We start from the raw sequence: 19,429 nt of genomic DNA on the forward strand, positions 1-19,429 counted from the left end.
TTTAAAAATTATAATCAATGATTCATTTGAATGGCTTCTGACCTAAGTAAAAACATTCCCTTCTTACCTATGATCTATACAATGGTATAAAAAAAATGACACCCTAAGTAACTCATAAATGCAAATATATTTAAGTTTCTATAGTTATAAAGGTTTAGTTACATATCAAATAGGAAAAACATCTCCAATAGATAAATCAAAAAATTGGGCAACAAAGTATTTTCAAACCCAAATTCCTGTTTCCAACTTCAAATAGTTTTTTCTACAAACACAAAATGAGTGTTTATTCACCAGTAGGAGGTTGGAATAGATAAACTCTATTATTTCTTACCAAGTCTAATACTCCATGAAAATTATGCTCTCTCTGTTTCAATTTTTATTTTACATATAGTTAGATGAACTCTTCCCCTTACCTCCAGTTTAATTTATAACCATTCTCTGCATACTTTTAATTTTGATTTTAAAAAAAAAAAAAAACTGTCCTTAAAGTAAACAAAAACCAAAAAAGCTTACCCTATCAGAATTCAAGTAGATTCATGGCTGCTCTTCTTTTCTGAATTCCCCTTATTCAGGTTTAGTAGGAAAAATGAAAGACTTAACTCTCCCCATTAATAACGATCCAGCCAGGAATCATCCCATGAAATAAACACGAGCCTAGTAAAGGCAATCAGTTGTGAAGAGTAGGACAGAGCAGCAAGTCACATTTTTCTACTCTTTGATGAAAAGGAAAAGAAAATAAAGTACTCTGGAGTGCTCTAAGAGCAATAACAACAAAAAAAATATCAAGGACACAGAAACTTAGTAATTGTAAACTTTTGCTGTTTAAAAACTTTAGGCATTCTTAAACACTAGTCAGACCAATAGAATTTTTTTCCAACCCAGAACTGTCGTTAACACATACAGACAGCAGGAATTCTTATTTCTATAATAAAGGAACCAGATTCATCTAACCTGTAAAAATAAAGTAGTATCAAAGATTTACATGGTATGTTTTTTCCTAAGAGCTGTACATCACTTACGCAGATCACAACTCCACTACTTAAGTGAAGCTGCTCAAAGTAACAGAAGGAAGTGAGCAGATCCAGGAAAAGTCTCTCCACAGACCCAGCATGTTCCCCATCCAAGTCACAGAACTCCCAAAGTACACTATGTATATATAAGCTCTGAATCTGAAAATTAGATGTGACTTCTCTACACACACCCAAAACAACTGTGTTGATATATTAATGCTACTTAATAAATGTTTTTCACAAGTAGACAACTAAGAAATGCAATCAAAAACTTCTGTCTAGGTAGTTGAAAGCTTCTGAAAGCACTGTTCATGATTCTTTCACTTACTTCAGAGAATCACAGTTTCTACATTAAGGATTAAGTTTTCTGCTAAGGTATCAGTATCCTTTCAGGAGAAGGGAGTGCAAACGCAAAGAGGGGTAAGTACTGGGAGGTGGGAACAGCAGCTCTAACTCCTGGTTCTCTGGCTCACTAACCTTGGAGCCCAGTGACGCTATCTTGGACACATGACTAGGAAGACCACGTTGGAATTAACTTTACAAGTGCTTTAGGAGGGCGCCTGAGTGGCTCAGTGGGTTAAGCCTCTAACTTCATCTCAGGTCATGATCTCAGGGTCCTGGGATTGAGTCCCGCATCAGGCTCTCTGCTCAGCAGGGAGTCGGCTTCCTTCTCCCTCTCTCTGCCTGCCTCTCTACCTACATGGGATCTCTCTCTCTCTCTCGATCTCTCTGTCAGATAAATAAATAAAATCTTAAAAAAAAGAAAAGAAAAGATGCTCAGGAAACCAATACAGATAGCATGACAATCCCAACAAACTAGACAAGTAATTACTAAAAATCATAAGGCCTAGATCTATGCACGTATAAGCCTATAATACCTACTGCTAACAGCAGTCTTATAACCAAAAGCTGCTATGTCTACTTTAAAGAATTTCACACACATGGGGCACCTGGGTGGCTCAGTGGGTTAGGCCGCTGCCTTCGGCTCAGGTCATGATCTCAGGGTCCTGGGATCGAGCCCCGCATTGGGCTCTCTGCTCAGCAAGGAGCCTGCTTCCTCCTCTCTCTCTCTGCCTGCCTCTCTGCCTACTTGTGATCTCTCTCTGTCAAATAAATAAAAAAATAAAATCTTTAAAAAAATAAAAAATAAAAAATAAAGAATTTCACACCAAAATGCACTAATTGGTATCACATTGGGCTGAACCTAATGGTATCAACTAGATCAATTTTTATTTCTTAATGATCTTCCAATTTCACCCTCACAAAATCATACTACAAGATTATTACCAGAACTGATCTCTCCCTCCCCAGCCATCAATTCCTACTGAATAGCAATTATAATTCAAAGTTAGAGGCCTTCTCCACCTCCACATTTCTCCCTTACTGTGTTCACAGAAAATATTCAGGATTCTTGCCCAGATGTCTGTAAACACACCCATTTCTCTCCAAATAAAAAGTAAATATATGATATGAACCATCTCTAATTTTAAAATCAACAAAGTCATTCTGGAAACTTTGGTATTCTGGAACATTTAATACTTAAATTATCTTAATTTGATGTCATAGCACATCTCACAACTGACCAAATATATCACCCTGTCCCAACCAAATTACTTTAGTACTGCCGTTCTTGAAGAGTGCACAATAAAATTATGAGATTTCTTTAATCTACAAATATTTTCAACAAAAGAGGATTACTTGTAAAAAGAAAGCCTCAGAATTATCAGCATAGTTAATACAACTTGAAGTGAGCATCTTGTCAAGAAACATTCAATAAAATCCACTATGATTTATTTGAATATATGTATGTGAAACTTGCCCTGATATTTTAGTAAGAAAAACTTTCCTTATATTCTTAACCACTTCACATCAACTTGGCTTTATGGAACTCATCTTTTAAAAGATATACCTACAGAGGCAAAGGAAAAAAAAACCTGTATTTTTAAGAGTGGTTGAGGAAATAACCCAAACTGAATATAGTTAAAATAACGATGAAAAAGGAACTTTACACTCTATCCAAACCACCAAAGTATGACAATGTGTCAAACAGTTAAAATCAAGCTATTGTCTTAACAGGGAAAACACTGCTTTCCCAGGCAACCCAAGTCATTTTCAGACAACTCTATCAGACCTTAAGATTGTGTCAAGTTTCTGCCTCCTTAAACCTGCCCTTTATATTCATACAGATCAAGTTCGATTCCTCTTTTATGACTGTTAAGTAAATATTTGCAGAGAGTAACCCTAAAAACCCTCCTCCCCAAACCGTCCTGCCCATATTCTTGTCTGCTATGTAAACAGCTCCCCTTTCCTTCATGCATCCCCCATCACAGAAGGTCAAATGTGCCAAACATCCTACTCCAACATATGGATCCCTTCCAGGTGTGGCCCCAGTACTGCACACAATACTTAAGCTGTCCTGTGTCAACATAAAAGACAGCGGGCATCCCTAGCGCCTGCCTCATGAGGACACTTTAGTCCTAGTAAATGCTGCGCTCGGCACCATCCTGCTGCTGGTTTAACACTGAGCCCATAGTCAGCTGAGAAGGCTGTGCCTTTCGCCAGCAGAATGCTATGACACCATTACTCCATATCTTCATTTCTAGAGTTTATGCTAGAACTGCTTGCCATTTTCTGCTGTTGAACTTCCATTTGTTTTTGTTTTTGTTTTTTTTAAAGATTTTATTTATTTATTTGACAGACGGAGATCACAAGTACACAGAGAGGCAGGCAGAGAGAGAGAGGAAAGAAAGCAGGCTCCGTGCTGAGCAGAGAGCCTGATGCGATGCTCGATCTCAGGACCCTGGGACCATGACCCGAGCCGAAGGCAAAGGCTTTAACCCACTGAGCCACCCAGGCACCCCTAAACTTCCATTTGATTAGACCTGATCTCTTGTTCCATCTTAATTCTGATCTCAAGTGCTACTTGTGCCACTCTACAGCTAACCCTCTAAATACCGAATGATTTGAAAATCAGATCACACACCAACACTGTCATCTAAAGAAAAGGAATATTTATATAACACCTAGCACAAGGCCTATCACAGGAATAGGAATTCAGTAACTGTTGAACAAATAAAGAGGAGTCCATACACTCTTACTTAATCCTAAAAATTCTGTAAGGCATTCTACCTCCATTCATTATGAGACTACTAAATATCTGAGAACTTAGAGTACTGGTGATCTTCTGACCTGAAACCCTATATTCTTTAAATTACCCCTCATTATCTCTCCTATTCACTGGCAAAAGTACTGTATCAGACATGGATGGGAGCAGAAGTCCTAAAACCTGTCCCAAAATAATATTTATCCAATAGTCTACAATACAAGTAAAGCCATTCAACTAATAGTAAGTTATCTACCCAGACTTCTAAATTTCGTGCTATGCTCAATATAAATACAACTGACCATTCCTGATGTCAGGTTAATGAGAAATTTAAACTACTGATCTGCTAAAATGAATTTGATATGAAAGTAGTGATGCAAATTTGACTGTTTTAATTACTAGTGTTAAAAAAATTCACAAATCACCCTGTGATATTTACATACTTAACACATTTTTGAGAAATGTTTATTCTTGTCAGATATAATCATGCTGTGGAGAACTTTTCTGGTACTTCTGGGAATTTGGAACTTGCATGTTGTTTTTATAACTCCAACATTACTGTGAATCAGCATTTTTTTCCTCTCAGACATTAACACCTACTGGCAGTTTGGAAGGTAGTACGTTTAATCAGTCAGAAAGCCCATCTTAACCTTTAGATTCTTTAATTCTTTTTTTTTTTTTTTTTTTTTTAACAGATGGAGACCACAAGTAGGCGGAGAGACAGGCAGAGAGAGAGGGGGAAGCAGGCTCCCCACTCAGCCGAGAGCCCGATGTAGGGCTCGATCCCAGGACCCTGGGACCATGACCTGAGCCGAAGGCAGAGGCTTAACCCACTGAGCCACCCAGGCGCCCCAGATTCTTTAACATAAACCACAATCACTGAAATCATGTTCTCTTACTATGCATCTTTTAAGTCAGTGGCTACCTTAACTATAATTTATTTTGACTGCTCTCATCTCAAAACAAGAAAAAAAGACAAAAAGATTATACATCAAAAAAAAAAAAAAAAAATCAGATGAATAAAAAACGAAAGTAACTGGGATGCCTAGGTGGCTCAGTTGGTTGAGCCTCTGCCTTCAGCTCAGGTCATGATCCCAGGGTGTTGGGATCACATCCCACATTGGACTCCTTGCTCAGGAGGGAGCCTGGTTCTCCCTTTGCTTACTGTTCCCCCTACTTGTGTTCTCTCTCTCTATCTCTGACAAATAAGTATAATCTTAAAAAAAAACAAAAACAAAAACAAAAAAACACTAGAGTAAGAATTATTCATGCTCCCTGATACAAAAACAAGCCTTCTAGCATTTTCCTTCTTTCTTCTCACTCCATGAGATGTATCTACATTGGAAAAAAGGAGTTAAGAGACTGAATTTCAGTTCACCAGACAGTCTTAATAGAGAATATATGCCTCACAAAGAACACACAAACTTAAAAAGTTAAACCATGTAAATCCTAATGGTTATGTTCATTACCCCTGGTTTCATACAGAAGAGCCCTTAAATAACCATGGAAGTACAAATGCAAGTGATGCTACAACCCCATCTACTGGAGAGGTGCAGGTAATGGAGTCAATTTTCAATAAATTTATCTTTGAGCCTTGTTACCAACTATTATCAATGAAATCCAGATAAAAATACTTCAAAACAGTAAGCAAGCCTTACCTACATCTTTTCGTCCTGGTTTTTCAAAACGTCTGTCACCTCTAGAAAAGATAAAATAAGTTTTCAAACAAGACTTGAGAGTAATATATAGATTTCCCATCTATGACACCCACTGCCCTATCTTGGTCCAATAGCATTGCTTTCTTTTCCAAATTATAGAACAAATGCATGGTTACTGCCTAACATTTGGAAAATACAGAAGAGCACAAAGATGAAAACAGAAATATCACTATCTCACTTACCAAAAGCTAGATTCTATTGACCCAGAATTGTTCTTTTTATAGAGATTTTTTTAGATACATGATTTATTTTAGATACACGCTATACATAGTTTCATATACTGCTTTAAAAATATATTTCCCTACATCATTAAATATTTTCAAAATCATCCTAACTTTAATGATTACATAAGTATTCCACTGTGTGGATGTACCATCATTTAAGAAACCACACTGATATTAAGCTGTCTGGCTTGTTTAGAACTACATTATAAACATCATCACAGTAGACATCTTTGTACACATAACTTTGTGCAACTGCCCTCTCTCATCCAACAGACATCACATAAAATCATAAAGAACAGAGACGATGCTTTGACTAACAGCAACAAACAATAAAATGTCAATTTTCAATGCCTCCAACTGAATGCTAAGCAAACAGCAAATCTGATTAGCTATGAAATATCCATGCTGGCACTAACACATGAACCTATTTATCTAGAATGTTTCTTCCTTTAAATAAGGATCATTTATATAGCTTGATACTCAATTAACAGCATTTTTTAAATGAAACTGTGTAACTATACACAGAAGTACCTCCTCTGTAGAAAGCAGAAAAACATGTTTTTTTACACCAAAGAAACCTTTATACCAAGATCTGGATCTTTTAGTTACCTTTCCTCCCAGCTCTGTGACCTATGCATTTCCCTGCCACCTCCTCGACCAAACACACCCTCTACTTCATCAAAGCTTCTTTGGTAGAAACCACATTCACCTCTGCCTCTGCCTGAAAATAAGAAAACAGAAAAAATGATACTCAGATGTCAACTTTGGAACATATTCAACACCAAAGATTAATCTCTGAAGTTCTGTCGCTACACAAAGAGAAGATCTATATTTAAACATTTAGCAAGGCCTGATGGATCTTTACCTGAGAAACCAATAATGGCACCGAAGAGGCTACACCACAGGAGGTTTAGAGAAACAAGTTAGAAAGGGATATAAGAGTCCCAGTCCCAGGCCTGAACAAGAAACAGTATCAACGTTCAGTTCTTTGACATAAAAGTTCAACAGTAAAATTCTAAAAAGATCAATAAACTATTACTACAAATTGGATATTTATTGGATTGTTTTCAACAAAACTGAAAGATTTAGAGAGCTTGTAAAGACAGCAGATAAAGTATAAAAGCCAAGCATAAATGTTAAAATAATTTATCTAACTCCACAGAAAAGCTAATTTCATAGGGTTTGTTACTTTGTGAACTAATCCATAAAGGATATTCCACAGCAACAAAGGCACTCTTTTCCCCTCTGCTCAAATCTTCAAATAGGAAAAGTTATCAGGATCAAATATGAACCAGAGGGCTGGTGAGAATGTGCCAAATGCAGGGAGGTACTGAGAGGCTCTAGGTGTTCAAGGATAAACTGGCTTTTACTGAAGGCAATGTGGTTAGATCTATCAAAAATTGACTCAACAATTCTAACTACAACTTATCCTAACAGAAATACACAAATATGCAAATAAATATATATTAAGGAGTTTGTTGCAATGTAAAACACCAGAAACGACCCTAATCAATAAATTAATTCTGATAAAATAATTTGGGAGAACACTATGAAGCCACAGAGGATAAAATGCTGACATTGAAAGAAATCTACAACGGTCCTGTTGAATGACAAAAGCATGCCAAAGACCAATACTTAAATAAATAACTCCACTTAGGGCGCCTGGTTGGCTCAGTGGGTTGAAGTCTCTGCCTTCGGCACAGGTCACATGGTCTCAAGGTCCTGGGATCGAGCCCCGCATTGGGCTCTCTGCTCAGCGGGGAACCTGCTTCCTCCTCTCTCTCTGCCTGCTTCTCTGACTACTTGTAATCTCTATCAAATAAATAAAATAAAATCTTTAAAAATAAATAACTCCACTTATACAAATGATAGAGCTGCAGTTAGAGTCTGGAAGAATGTACATTCAATTGCTGATCTGGGGGCAGAAAGCAAATATGAACTTTTAGCTTTATACTTTCTGTGCAATGTGAGGTTTTCTCAGCTAACACGCACATCTATATTCAACACACAGGTCAGAAAACTGGGAAAGGGTGGGGAGTCCAGGGCTGTACTTAGATGAAATCTTAGCCATCATCCATAGCGTGACTTCTTTAACAGTATAAACCCACCCAAAGAAAAATGATGATGGGGGCACCTGGGTGGCTCAGTCTTTAATCGTCTGCCTTCAGCTCAGGTCACGATCCCAGAGTCCTGGGATCGAGCCCCGCATTGGGCTTCCTACTTAGTGGGAAGCCTTCTTCTCCCTCTCCCACTCCTCCTGCTTGTGGTTCCCCCTCTCGCTGTGTCTCTCTCTATCAAACAAGTAAATAAAATCTTTTAAAAAAAGAAGAAAAATGAGGACAAATCTTGAACAAAAGCATGAATGCATTCCAAAGCTAAAAACAACTGAGTTAAATAATTATTGCAAATATCCAGCAGGATTTCTATTTCTTCCTTAAAGTTTATCAAAACCTCAGAATATAGTTGTACCTTATACAACCTTATTATGAAACACACACAATTGTATCTGGGTAATCTTAGGAACAATGGGCACCCTTTTAACTAATCCAGATAATCCAATTCGTCATCTATAAAATTGAAGTGAGGGCTAGGCTTGACCTAATCTTAAAGTTATCTTCCAGTTTTGTCAATCTAAATATACATCAACTTAAGGTTGACTCCCAGTTCCAATACCTCTCTCCTTAGGATATGTATACATTTTATCTAAAATCCTGAAACAGGGGCGCCTGGATGGCTCAGTGGGTTAAGCATCTGCCTTCAGCTCAGGTCATGATCCCAGGGTCCTGGGATCGAGCCCTGTATAGGGCTCTCTGCTCAGCAGGGAGCCTGCCTCCCCCTCTCTCTCTGCCTGCCTCTCTGCCTACTTGTGATCTCTGTTTGTCAAATAAATAAATAAAATCTTAAAAAAATAATAAATAAAAATAAAATCCTGAAACAGTACAACACAAACATAACACTGTGGTGAATTCCCACAATGATGATTTTTTAAGGGTGAAAGTCCCCTCTTCTAAAGAGAACAACGATTAAGTACATGACATCCTGAAAACAAGTTTTATTTTGGAAATTTGAATAGAAAAAACAGCCTTCAGGTTGCCAGAAAAGCAAGCAAACCACAGACAAAATATTTTCTGCCAGTTTTAACTAGCATCGGTACTGGTCCTCAAGGTATCAGACTAAAGTTTTATGAGTGGGCACACAAAAATAATCAGATTCTAGAGCTCTCCAGTTTGTACAACATAAAGAACAATCTCCAAAGTACAAGGACCAAAATCATCTATAAATAAAGTTCTTATAAAGAAAAAGCAAGTATGCATAACACGATGAATCTTTCACACAGCTAAGTATTTAAAGAACTGCCCTATTGTCTAAGATTTCATCAGATTACTTTGGGAGAATAAAATATACTTCCTCTAAAAATACACACACACACACACACACACACACCCCACTTCATTTTAATGCTGATGAAAACAAGTGGCTGACAACTATGTAGATTTGCTGTATTATTAAACATCTTAACCAGATAAAATACAAAGATGACAACTTTGTTTCCTCGCTCATTTGTTTGTTTAAATTTTAGTAGTTCGTGGTATTTAGAAGTCTAGAAGTCTGAATTTTCACATCAAAGTTCCTCAAGTTAAAAAGAGCCAAAATAATCATCTAATTTTAGCTCTGCCCATTCTAAACAAAGCCATAATAATCATTACTTAGCCAACAAATTAAAATAAAGTACTAAGTGAAAAAAAACAAAACCAGATAATGGTCTTATGCAATCATTAGAAAAAGAAATCACAGTTCGGACAATAGTATAGAACTGTTTTTCCCTGGGGGCGCCTGGGTGGCTCAGTGGGTTAAGCCTCTGCCTTCGGCTCAGGTCATGATCTCAGGGTCCTGGGATGAAGCCCCACATCCGGCTCTCTACTCACCCTGCTTCCCCCTTCTCTCTGTGCCTGCCTCTGCCTACTTGTGATCTCTTTGTCAAATAAATAAATAAAATCTTTTTTTAAAAAACTGTTTTTCCCAAAGTCAGTTCATTCATTCAGCTAGTTTCATGCCATGTGTTCACATCAATGTCAATTAAGTCACTACTTTTGTCACAGTATCTATCTTGCACATGCCCTGTTTAAATTCTGATTGCAGGATAATATATGATAGCCCCCTACATCAAAGAAATCATAAAACAGGAGGAAATTTATCAATCTTTGTTTCTCAACACAGAACTTTTTAAAGACTGTTTGGATAGAGTGGTTAGTATTTGCAGCACACAAAGTTGGTGATGCCTTGAAGTACATAGAACAGCTGGCTTGGGTGCCTGTAGCCCAGTTTGTTAAGTAAGTAACTGCCTTCGAATCAGGTCATGATCCCGGAGTCCCGGGAGCCTGCTCCACATTGGAGTCTGCTTCTCTCTCTGACCTTCTCCCCTCTCATGCTCTCTCTCAAATAAATAAAATCTTTAAAAAAAATTTTTTTTTAAATATACAGGACCAAAAACAAAAACAAAAAACAGCAGGTTTGTGGGGCACACTTCTTGAGTTATCATCTCAGTAGGACTCATGGCCCTAAAGACCTTAAGAGGCAAAACTGCTTAAGTGTGAACTCTCTTTCTGCTGCCAGCCCACCATAGAAAGTAGCAGGCCAGAGCCATCTCCAAAACACCACCGCACCACCAAGATGCAGATCTCGGATGAATTCTGGACCAATGGAACCTAACTACATGTGGAAATCTGCACGTAGAGCTTCTGAAGTACACACATGTCTAAATCTCACCACCCCGTATTATGTTGCAGAGGTATTTTCTAACAACTCTTTAGGCTAAAAACTGGTGTTCTAGAGACTGACAAATTCAGAAAGAAAAACCATGACACCTTGGTAATAGTACCTGGCCTACAGGTGCAGAACTTTAGTTAGCCTCTTCATTATTCACCACACCTGCAATCCCACATTCTGAACGGATGACTGAAAGCAAACTCTTCACAGGAATGCATAATCTCATATAGTCTCTGTAAAGATTAGATGTAAATGACTCTATTCATAAGGCATAAGTTTAAGAAAAAAGAATTTAGAGGGGTGCCTGGGTGGCTCAGTCTCTGAATATCTGCCTTCAGTTCAGGTCATGATCCCGGAGTCCTAGGATCAAGCCCTGTACTAGCTCCCACAAAGCTCCCTCTCCCACTACATTCCCCACCCCCCTGCCGCCACTGGTGTTCTCTCTCTTTTTATTTTGTCAAATAAATAAAATCTTAAAAAAAATAATTTAAATATTCCACACTCTTGATCATGTCAATCTAGGTGGTATGGTATGTAGAGACAATGGCATCTAATTTTGTAGATACCCAATTTTTCCACTTCTAAAGCACCTCTTCAAAAACTTAACAGGATACGTTTAGGCTACTGCTATGACTTAACCACCTTAAGAGAGAAATGCTAAATATTTATATTACAAACATCTTTATGTTACAGAAAATCAGTGAACACGAAATACAACAGACAGCAAAAAAAAAAAAAAAAAACAAGTAATATCAAAATAATAATTCTTCTGAGATATATCTATAAAACCATAGGTTAAATAAGTGACTGCTTATTATTTCTGCTCTACCTCTAAAACAGCCCAAGTACTGATGAGGCAGCTTTTCCTAAAGCCTCCCTTCTGGCTGGGGATACTCCTGGCACACCACCTTATACAGAAATCTTGTGTCCTAGAGGCCTACAGGGACTTCAGTGCCTCACCAGCAGCCAAGACACTTCTGGGAGCTATGGTAAAGTGCAAGGTTCCCTGGGCATGAGGAATACGGATAAAGTTCTGCCAAAGTTAACTAGGACCATCTCAAATCCTTCACACTCAAGAATTACCCTTCTCTGCTCCAAATCAGGGGTTGTGGAACAGATACCCTGAAAAATGGTTCAGAAAACAAATGTTCAGGACACTTAGCATACAGTTAATGTCAAAGAACAGTTTTTTAAAAATCAAGTATTAAAATATGTTTAAAGTGACTTCTCTCTCCCTCTGTTATCACGTTTTCCACATGAATAAGCTCACCTCGCCCTCTTGAAGAACTTCGACCTCTAGGAGCCCCCACCACTGTTCCTCCTCCTCCTCGTCCTGTCAATCGCAGGACAGCAGCACTATTTACAGACATGGAAAAGTTTCTCTGCCAAAAAAAAAAGAAGAAAGAAAAGAAAAAAAAAATGGATGAAACAGATCAAACCATATGTTGCTCTTCCCCGTCTCCCATTCAACTATAAAATGGCATCTCATTAAATACAAGCAATGGGAAACCGTAACTACACCACATCCTAAGATGATCCAAAACCTGATTTTACCTGTAAATCTCAAATTAACATTTCAGATCAACAAACACAAACCACCAATGCGTTGTACTATACTAGATTCTGTGAGGAAATACTAAATAATCTCTAATGTATCCAGAAACAAATGGGGTAAATATGCACTGTAATAGAGAAAACTTTTAGTAAAAGAAATCCAGTTTGAAAGGATTCTTTAACTAGTGAAAGGTGTAAACAAGAGATGATCACAAGAAATATGAATCAAGAGTAGCATGGTAAGGAGAAAAATCATCATTTTTGCCTTATTCTGCTCACTAACATGAATTAGCAACTCCAAGTAGTATTTAACAGAACGACAAGAATCATAAATAAATAAGTGCCAAATAAGAATCTACATAAATAAGATCAACCATCTTAACGGAGTGGGGGAAAGGAATGCTTGAAAAAAATGAACAAAACCCTATTCTCTCAGTCATAAGCCTGAACTTGCATCCAGAGCCAATCTGGATAGGGTCAAATGCAGTAAGATAGTAGTGAGTGGGAAACCTTCAAATATGACCAGGAAGACACAAGAATACAGGAAGCCCGGGAGCTAAAAATGTTTAGTTGACACTTCTGGATAAATGGAATACAAAGGTCTTGGGAAAAGAAGAGTAAGAAGTGATTTTTAAAATCTTAAATATGATTTATAAAAATATAAAAATCCTAGCTATTTGAAGGAAAAATCTGCAGTAGCATTTTTAAACTCAGAGAATGTTGGAATATATGCTTATTTTAATACTTTCTGTACCCTTAGAATCTCACAGACATTTGTGTAAAAATGCAGAGCTGTGGTACATGAAGAAAATTCAACTTGTGCATGGCTGCAGCTAAGGATCCTCGTGGCAGAGGGGCAAGAAGCGAGGCTTAAAAGTTGGATAGAAGAGCAGCAGGGTGGCTCAGATAGTTAAGCATCCAATTCTTGATTTCAGCGCATGTCATGATCTCAGGGTCATAAGCAAGACTATAAAGTCCCAAAATCTAGATTGATGCATTCTAACACTGGAAAAACAAGAGTCCAGAGCTAACCATATTATGTATGCCAGGATCCCATGCAGATGAACATATTACCAAACATGTATAAAATTCAAATGTACTTATCAATAGGATGTAGGGAAACTTGCATATGCTTTCCTCACACAAGGTAGCTGAAAGTGCAAACTTCTATCATATCTGGAAGACAATTTCTCCCATCCAAGTACTAACCAGGCCCGACCCTGCTTAGCTTCCGAGATCAGACGAGATCGGGCGCCTTCAGGATGGTATGGCCGTAGACTGGAAGACAATTTCTCAAAGTGTATTCAAATGTCTATACCCTTTGACACAATTCTCTTGTAAAACATGTGAAAAATCACAAAAGCAGAAAGATGTTAAACTGCAGAATGGTTTGTAAAATCAAATTTAGGAACCACCTAAGTATCAATCAATGAGAGCTAATTTAAAAATCAGGGGGCACTTGGCTGGTCAGTGCATAAGAACATGCTACTCTTGATCTTGGGGTCATGAGTTCAAGCCCCACCTTGGGCACACACCTGACTTTAAAAAAAAAAAAAAAGGCCATCTACGTGTGGAATTCTATGCAGCTATGCAGTTGTTTAAAAAATGAGGCAACTCTATTTACTGGGTTGAACTCAGCAATATTCCTAATATTCAACCAATTCTTATCCACAAAAACTGCAATTTCATATGGTCAACCAAATGCATAAAGTTATAAAGCATAGCAGTAGTAAGGAGCACAGAAAGACCAGATTGTCTGAAACTGAATTGTGGTTCCTTTACTCCACTTCTCTGTGCTTATTTTCCTCATCTAGATAAAGTGAATAGGAAAAATATTTACATCTACTTAATGGGTTGGTGCCAGCAATTAACATATGATGTGACAAGTGCTTACAACAGTGTCTGACACATTAAAAGCTGAAAAAGTATTTGCTATCATCTCCTCAATACATGTTTAGGTGAAAACAGTGAAGTGTAGAACTATGTGCACAGCATACTGTCATTTATGTTTATGCATGTATAGGAATAAATATATAAGTAATTACAGAATTATTAACTATCCCTGGGAGGAAACACAAAAAAATTGAAACAGTGGCTACTCCTGAGGAACAGTAGGTAGGTAGAATCAGGGTGATTCACACAACTGCTTTTCACTATGTGTGCTTTTTGAATTTTATATATATATATATATATACATGTATCATCTATCCAAAAATAAGTAACTTTCTTTGATGTCAAATAAATAAAATACAACAATCTAAATAAGGTAGCAGTTATGTCATGCTTCTCAAACTGAGAAATATATTCAAGGCAAATGCCAAACCAAAACAGTGACGAGATGTTTAAGCATCAATTTTATTTTAAGAAAACTTTTTTCCAGGGTGCTTGGCTGGCTCAGACAAAACAGCACATGACTCCTGATCTCAGGGTTGTGAGTTCGAGCCTCCGGTTGGGTGTAGCTTAATCGACTGAACCACCCAGGTGCCCTTATTCCAGCATATTTTATAAACAAAGAACACCAAGTGTCAGGAAGTTCAAAATGATACATTTTTAATGAGTCCAAAAATGGACCTTATGATCTTCTGTAACTACCATAATCACAGTATCTATCCAGACCTTATTAGCACTTTGAAATAAACTTTCCCATTATAAAAGCAGAATGAAGATTTACCTCCCTAGTCATTCCAAAGTTACTTTAGTTGTGTAGGTATTAGGGCAAACCTAACTTGACTCCTTCAAATTGTTAAAGAGTTCCCAGCAGCACTCTGCTGAATAATCTCTGATTTTACAAAAAATTTGGCACTAATTCTAATTTCTTAGAAGTGTTACAGGATGTTTCTGGATGAATCAATTACTCATTCTACTGATTAAAATTTCTATCATGTTTTGGTAACTAAAAGCAAGTCCTCCCTACTATATTAAAAAGCTTTTCTGGCCCATTTAATCTCTAAGAAGTCTAGGAAATAATTAAAAGGAAACTAAAGAGAAATTATTAAAAATATATATAAGTACCTTAAAAAGTTGCAAGATAATCACGAAAGATAACAATTGGTATACTAAGGCATTAAGTTCAATTTAAAAAATTAGGAAACAGGCTAGGATTAGGATTAGCTTACATAAATGCATACAGAGACTAGAAAAAGACTACTATCCAGAGAAAAATCAACAAAGACAAGAACAAAAAAATACAAATGCAAATATCTGAAAAACATCACTACACTGGGGAAAGAAATGCAAACTAAAACAATAGAAGAACATTTTGCCAAATTTGCAGAGAATTTTTTCAATAAAATTATTCAATGTTGGAAGTGCAGAACAATGCTTAATGTACATTATCAAGTGTATAAAAGGGGGAAAATAGGGGCGCCTGGGTGGCTCAGTGGGTTGGGCCTCTGCCTTCAGCTCGGTCCTGTAATTGAGCCCCGAGTTGGGTTCTCTGCTCCCCAGGGAGCCTACTTTCCCTTCTCTCCCTGCCTGCCTCTCTGCCTACTTGTGATCTGTCAAATAAATAAATAAAAATCTTTTTAAAAAAATACTCTCTGCCTGACTCTCTACTTGTGATCTCCCTCTCTCTGTCAAAAGATTAAATAAAATCTTTAAAAAAAAAAAAAAAAGTCTTGCATCTCTTTGGTTAAATTTATTACTATGTAATTTATTATTTTTTATTATATTGTAAATGAAACTGTCTTAATTCCCTTTGAGGATTGTTATTTTTAGCATATAAAAATACAACTGATTTTGGAGTGTTGATGCTGTCTGTACCCTACAACTGTGCTAAATTCATCTACCAGTGCTAACAGTTTTTTATGTGTGGGATTTTATGTTTTGGATTTTCTAAATGTAGGGTCCTGTCACCCAAAAATATAAATAATTTCTATTTATTTTCCTGTTTGGATACCTTTATGTCTTTTTCTTGCCTAACTGCTCTGCCTAGAACTTCCAACACAATGCTGGGAATCAGTAAAGGCAGGTAACCTTTTCTTGTTCCCAATTTTAGGGGAAAAGCTTTCAGTCTTCCACAACTAAGAATGATATTAGCTGTGGGTTTTTCATAAATGCCCTTAATCATACAGATAAAGGTCCTTCAGTTCTCAGTACACTGAAGTCCCTGAGGTCTCAGTTCACTCTAAGTTTTATCAAGAAAGGTGATGAATTTTTCAAATAATTTTTCTGTATCAACTGAGATGATGAAGTGGTTTTTCCTTCATTCTATTAAGTGGTTTATTACAATGATTTCATGTTCTACCACCTTTGCATTCTGGGGATAAATTTCAGTTGGTCACAGTGTATAATCCTTTCAATATGCTATTGGACTCAGTCTATATTACTATATTTTCACAACTAGAGATACACAAGAAAATCAGACTGCAATAAAACATACTAAACGTTAACAAGTAATTTTCCCTACATGGTGAGTTTATGGGTAAGATTTTCTCCTTTATACCTTTCTGTATTTCCTACAATTACTTTTATTTTATAAATAAATCTTTATTTAAAAAATTTATATAATTATATAAAATATAAAGATTTCTAAAATAAAATAAAGATTTATTTATTTGAGGGTCGACTGGGTGGGTCAGTTGGTTAAGCATCTGCCTTCGGCTCTGGTCATGATCCTAGGACCTTAGGATCAAGCCCCATGTCCAGCTCTCTGCTCAGTGGGAAGTCTGCTTCTGCCTGCCACTGTGCCTGTTTGTGCTGTCAGTTACTAAAGTCTTTTAAAAAAAAATTTATTTGAGAGACAGAGAGTATGAGTGGGAGGGGCAGAGAGAGAGGGAGAATGAATCTCAAGCAGACTCCACACTAAGCATGGAGCCCAATGCAGAGCTCAATCCCAGTACCCTGCGCAACCCAGGTGCCCCTGAGTACCTTTCATTAAAAATAACAGTAAGATTTTTATTGATGTTAAGGGAAATATAAAGAAATTATAAAATCAACATGAAAGTCAAACAATCCAATAAAACAATGGACAAAGAACATTGGCAAATCAAAAACCATAATGGCAATAAGGATATGAAAAGGTGCTCAAGCTGCTAGTGACTAGTGAAATATAAAAAACAATTACCACAACCACTGTTTCGGCCAAACTTTAAAAACCAAGAGCTGGAAGGCTGCATAAAAATGAGACCTCCTGCACCTGGGTGGCTCAGTTATTAAGCGGATGCCTTTGGCTGAGGTCACGATCCCAGGATCCTGGGATTGAGCCCCGCATAGGGCTCCCTGCTCAACAGGAAGCCTGCTTCTCCCTCTCCCACTTCCTCAGCTTGTGTTCCCCCACTCACTGTGTCTCTGCCAAATAAATAAATAAAATCTGTAAAAAAGAAAAAAAATGAGACCTCTCATATGTGGCTGGTAAACGTGCAAAATGGCTTAAATCACTATAGAAATAAACATAGCAATACCCACGCTACAGGGTGTCTGGGTGACTCAGTTGGTTGAGTGACTGCCCTTGGCTCGGGTCATGATCCCACAGTCCTGGGATGGAGTCCCACATCAGGTTCCCAGCTCCACGGGGAGTCTGCCTCTCCCTCTGACCTTCTCTCCTCTCATCCTCTCTCTCACTGTCTCTCTCTCTCTCAAATAAATAAATAAAATTAAAAAAAAATAAAACCCACATTACATTATCTGTATCTGTGCATTTAAAAAAACACCAAGAACTGGCGTGCCTGGGTGGCTCAGTTGGTTGAGCCTCTGTTACTTGGTTTTAGCTCAGGTTGTGATCTCAGGATGTGGGATCAAGCCCCATGTCAGTGTGGGGTCTGCTCAAAATTCTCTCTCCCTCTTCCTCTATCCCTCCCCACAGTCACACATACTCTAAATAAAATCTTAAAAAACACAAAGAACCAAATCCAACAAATTCAATTTCAAAACACAGGTCTAAGAATGATTATTGCAGTGTAATTGGCAAGAGCAAAATTTCAAGCAACCTAAATATATAACCAGAGGAGAGTAGAAAATCTAGGGATTTTCTCCCGTATGGAATACTATACAGCAGGGATGAACAAAATAAAGCTATGTGTATCAAAATAGATAAATCTAAAAATCATTATTGATGGACATCTGTGTGGCTCACTCAGTTGAGCTTCTGCCTCTGGGTCAGGTCATGATGCCTGGGTCCTGGGATAGAGTCCCATATCGGGCTCCTTGCTCAGCAGGGAAACTGCTTCTCCCTCTGCCTGCTGCTCCCCTTGCTCGTGCACGTGCATACTCGCTCTCTCTCTCCCTGACAAATAAATAAATCTTTAAAAAAATAAAAATCATTACTGAAAGAAAAAAACAAGCTGCAGAATAAAAACTACAGTATGCCATCTTCAATATAAAATCCATAACCCTACAAGGACACCTGGCTGGCTCAGTAGGTAGAGTGAATGACTTTCCATCTCAGGCTTATAGATTCAAGCCTCATGTTGGGTGCACAGTTACTTAAAAATAAAATATTTAGGGGCACATGGCTGACTCAGCCAATAGAGCATGTGACTCTTGATCCCAGGGCTATAGGTTTGAGTCCCACACTGGATGTAGAGATTACTCAAAAAAAAATCTTTAGGGGCTCCTGGACGGTTCAGTCGTTAAACGTCTACTTTCAGCTCAGGTCATGATCCCAGGTCCTAGAATCAAGCCCTCTATCAGGCTCCCTGCTCAGCGGGGAACCTATTTCTCCCTCTCCAGCTTCCCTGTGCTTGGGTTCCCTCTCTCGCTATCTCTCTGTCATAAGTAAATAAAATCTTTAAAAATAAAGTCTTTAAAAAATAACAATGATAAAATAAAATCTTTTTTAAAAAATTTAAAACCCAGGCACCTGAGTGGCTCAGTAGGTTGGGTGCCTGCCTTCAGCTCAGGTCATAACCCCAGGGTCCTAGGATCAAGTCCCACATCGGGCTCCTTGCTCGGTGGGAGTCTGCTTCTCCCTCTGCCTCTGCTGCTCCCCTTGCGTATGGTCTCTTGTGCTATCTTCCTCTCTCAAATAAAATACAATCTTAAAAAAAAAAATTTATAACCCTATAAAATGAAACTTTCATGGCATATGGATACATAAACACCTAATGAAAATAT

At 37.7% G+C, this 19,429-nt stretch overlaps 1 protein-coding gene across 16 annotated transcripts in view; it reads right to left on the reverse strand.

Annotated features, from left to right (window-relative positions):
- GIGYF2 (GRB10 interacting GYF protein 2) overlaps positions 1-19,429 on the reverse strand; it is a 150,688-nt gene that overhangs the window by 84,152 nt on the left and 47,107 nt on the right. For 8 of the 16 annotated variants that reach the window (XM_082690620.1, XM_082690618.1, XM_082690616.1 and 5 more), the window contains 3 exons: positions 12,093-12,204; positions 6,665-6,776; positions 5,772-5,812 (listed from right to left, as the gene is read on the reverse strand). In XM_082690620.1, coding sequence (XP_082546746.1) covers positions 5,772-5,812; positions 6,665-6,776; positions 12,093-12,204 — 265 coding nt within the window. The remainder of the gene's footprint in view (positions 1-5,771; positions 5,813-6,664; positions 6,777-12,092; positions 12,205-19,429) is intronic. The other 8 variants (XM_082690613.1, XM_082690611.1, XM_082690609.1 and 5 more) reach the window with 1 other exon arrangement.

Source organism: Mustela nivalis (assembly GCF_964662115.1).
Source record: "Mustela nivalis genome assembly, chromosome: 11".
Taxonomy (NCBI): Eukaryota; Metazoa; Chordata; class Mammalia; order Carnivora; family Mustelidae; genus Mustela; species Mustela nivalis.